The following is a 2,500-nucleotide window of genomic DNA, read 5'->3' as shown; positions in this document are numbered from 1 at the left end:
CGTCCTGCAATCGTGAGTACCTGGAGAAGAGGGGAGGGGAGGGGAGGAGGAGAGGGGATAGGGGAGGAGGAGAGGGGAGGGGAGGGGGGAGGAGAGAGGAGTGGTGTCTCAGTGAAGTAACTTCTTGACGGACACACACACACTCTACACACACAATTTACTGATTATCTCTACGATGGTGTGTGTGTGTGTGTGTGTGGTCTGAACAGTCTGAACAGTAAACAGCCTGAACAGTCTGAACAGTAAACAGTCTGAACAGTCTGAACAGTAAACAGCCTGAACAGTAAACAGTCTGAACAGTAAACAGTCTGAACAGTAAACAGTCTGAACAGTAAACAGTCTGAACAGTAAACAGTCTGAACAGTAAGCAGCCTGAACAGTAAACAGTCTGAACAGTAAACAGTCTGAACAGTAAACAGTCTGAACAGTAAACAGCCTGAACAGTAAACAGTCTGAACAGTAAACAGCCTGAACAGTCTGAACAGTCTGAACAGTAAACAGTCTGAACAGTAAACAGTCTGAACAGTAAACAGTCTGAACAGTAAACAGCCTGAACAGTAAACAGTCTGAACAGTAAACAGTCTGAACAGTAAACAGTCTGAACAGTAAACAGTCTGAACAGTAAACAGTCTGAATAGTAAACAGTCTGAACAGTAAACAGTCTGAACAGTAAACAGTCTGAACAGTAAACAGCCTGAACAGTAAACAGTCTGAACAGTAAACAGTCTGAACAGTAAACAGTCTGAACAGTCTGAACAGTAAACAGTCTGAACAGTAAACAGTCTGAACAGTAAACAGTCTGAACAGTCTGAACAGTAAACAGTCTGAACAGTAAACAGTCTGAACAGTAAACAGCCTGAACAGTAAACAGTCTGAACAGTAAACAGTCTGAACAGTAAACAGTCTGAACAGTAAACAGCCTGAACAGTAAACAGTCTGAACAGTAAACAGTCTGAACAGTAAACAGCCTGAACAGTCTGGACAGTAAACAGCCTGAACAGTAAACAGTCTGAACAGTAAACAGCCTGAACAGTAAACAGCCTGAACAGTAAACAGCCTGAACAGTAAACAGCCTGAACAGTAAACAGTCTGAACAGTAAACAGTCTGAACAGTAAACAGTCTGAACAGTAAACAGTCTGAACAGTAAACAGCCTGAACAGTAAACAGCCTGAACAGTAAACAGTATGAACAGTAAACAGTCTGAACAGTAAACAGCCTGAACAGTAAACAGCCTGAACAGTAAACAGTCTGAACAGTAAACAGCCTGAACAGTAAACAGTCTGAACAGTAAACAGTCTGAACAGTAAACAGTCTGAACAGTAAACAGTCTGAACAGTAAACAGCCTGAACAGTAAACAGTCTGAACAGTAAACAGTCTGAACAGTAAACAGTCTGAACAGTCTGAACAGTAAACAGTCTGAACAGTAAACAGTCTGAACAGTAAACAGCCTGAACAGTAAACAGTCTGAACAGTAAACAGTCTGAACAGTAAACAGTCTGAACAGTCTGAACAGTAAACAGCCTGAACAGTAAACAGTCTGAACAGTAAACAGCCTGAACAGTAAACAGTCTGAACAGTAAACAGTCTGAACAGTAAACAGTCTGAACAGTCTGAACAGTAAACAGCCTGAACAGTAAACAGCCTGAACAGTAAACAGTCTGAACAGTAAACAGTCTGAACAGTAAACAGTCTGAACAGTAAACAGTCTGAACAGTAAACAGCCTGAACAGTAAACAGTCTGAACAGTAAACAGCCTGAACAGTCTGAACAGTAAACAGCCTGAACGGTAAACAGTCTGAACAGTAAACAGCCTGAACAGTAAACAGTCTGAACAGTAAACAGCCTGAACAGTAAACAGTCTGAACAGTAAACAGCCTGAACAGTAAACAGTCTGAACAGTAAACAGTCTGAACAGTAAACAGTCTGAACAGTAAACGGCCTGAACAGTAAACAGCCTGAACAGTAAACAGTCTGAACAGTAAACAGCCTGAACAGTAAACAGTCTGAACAGTAAACAGTCTGAACAGTAAACAGTCTGAACAGTAAACAGTCTGAACAGTAAACAGCCTGAACAGTAAACAGTCTGAACAGTAAACAGTCTGAACAGTAAACAGTCTGAACAGTAAACAGTCTGAACAGTAAACAGTCTGAACAGTCTGAACAGTCTGAACAGTAAACAGTCTGAACAGTCTGAACAGTAAACAGTCTGAACAGTAAACAGTCTGAACAGTAAACAGTCTGAACAGTAAACAGTCTGAACAGTAAACAGTCTGAACAGTAAACAGTCTGAACAGTAAACAGTCTGAACAGTAAACAGTCTGAATAGTAAACAGTCTGGACAGTAAACAGCCTGAACAGTAAACAGTCTGAACAGTAAACAGCCTGAACAGTAAACAGTCTGAACAGTAAACAGTCTGAACAGTAAACAGCCTGAACAGTAAACAGTCTGAACAGTAAACAGCCTGAACAGTAAACAGCCTGAACAGTCTGAACAGTAA

At 41.0% G+C, this 2,500-nt stretch overlaps 1 protein-coding gene across 1 annotated transcript in view; it reads left to right on the top strand.

Moving 5' to 3' along the window:
* plxna3 (plexin A3) overlaps nt 1-2,500 on the top strand; it is a gene marked incomplete at both ends in the record, with an annotated part of 131,111 nt that overhangs the window by 79,280 nt on the left and 49,331 nt on the right. Inside the window, 1 exon segment of the mRNA XM_080527515.1 lies at nt 1-12. This exon segment is cut by the window's left edge and continues 88 nt beyond it. Within this exon segment, the coding sequence (XP_080383641.1) occupies nt 1-12 (12 nt within the window).

The sequence above is a fragment of the Nansenia antarctica genome, assembly GCF_963989245.1.
Source record: "Nansenia antarctica genome assembly, chromosome: 3".
Taxonomy (NCBI): domain Eukaryota; kingdom Metazoa; phylum Chordata; class Actinopteri; order Argentiniformes; family Microstomatidae; genus Nansenia; species Nansenia antarctica.
This window is presented reverse-complemented; position numbering and strand designations above follow the sequence as displayed.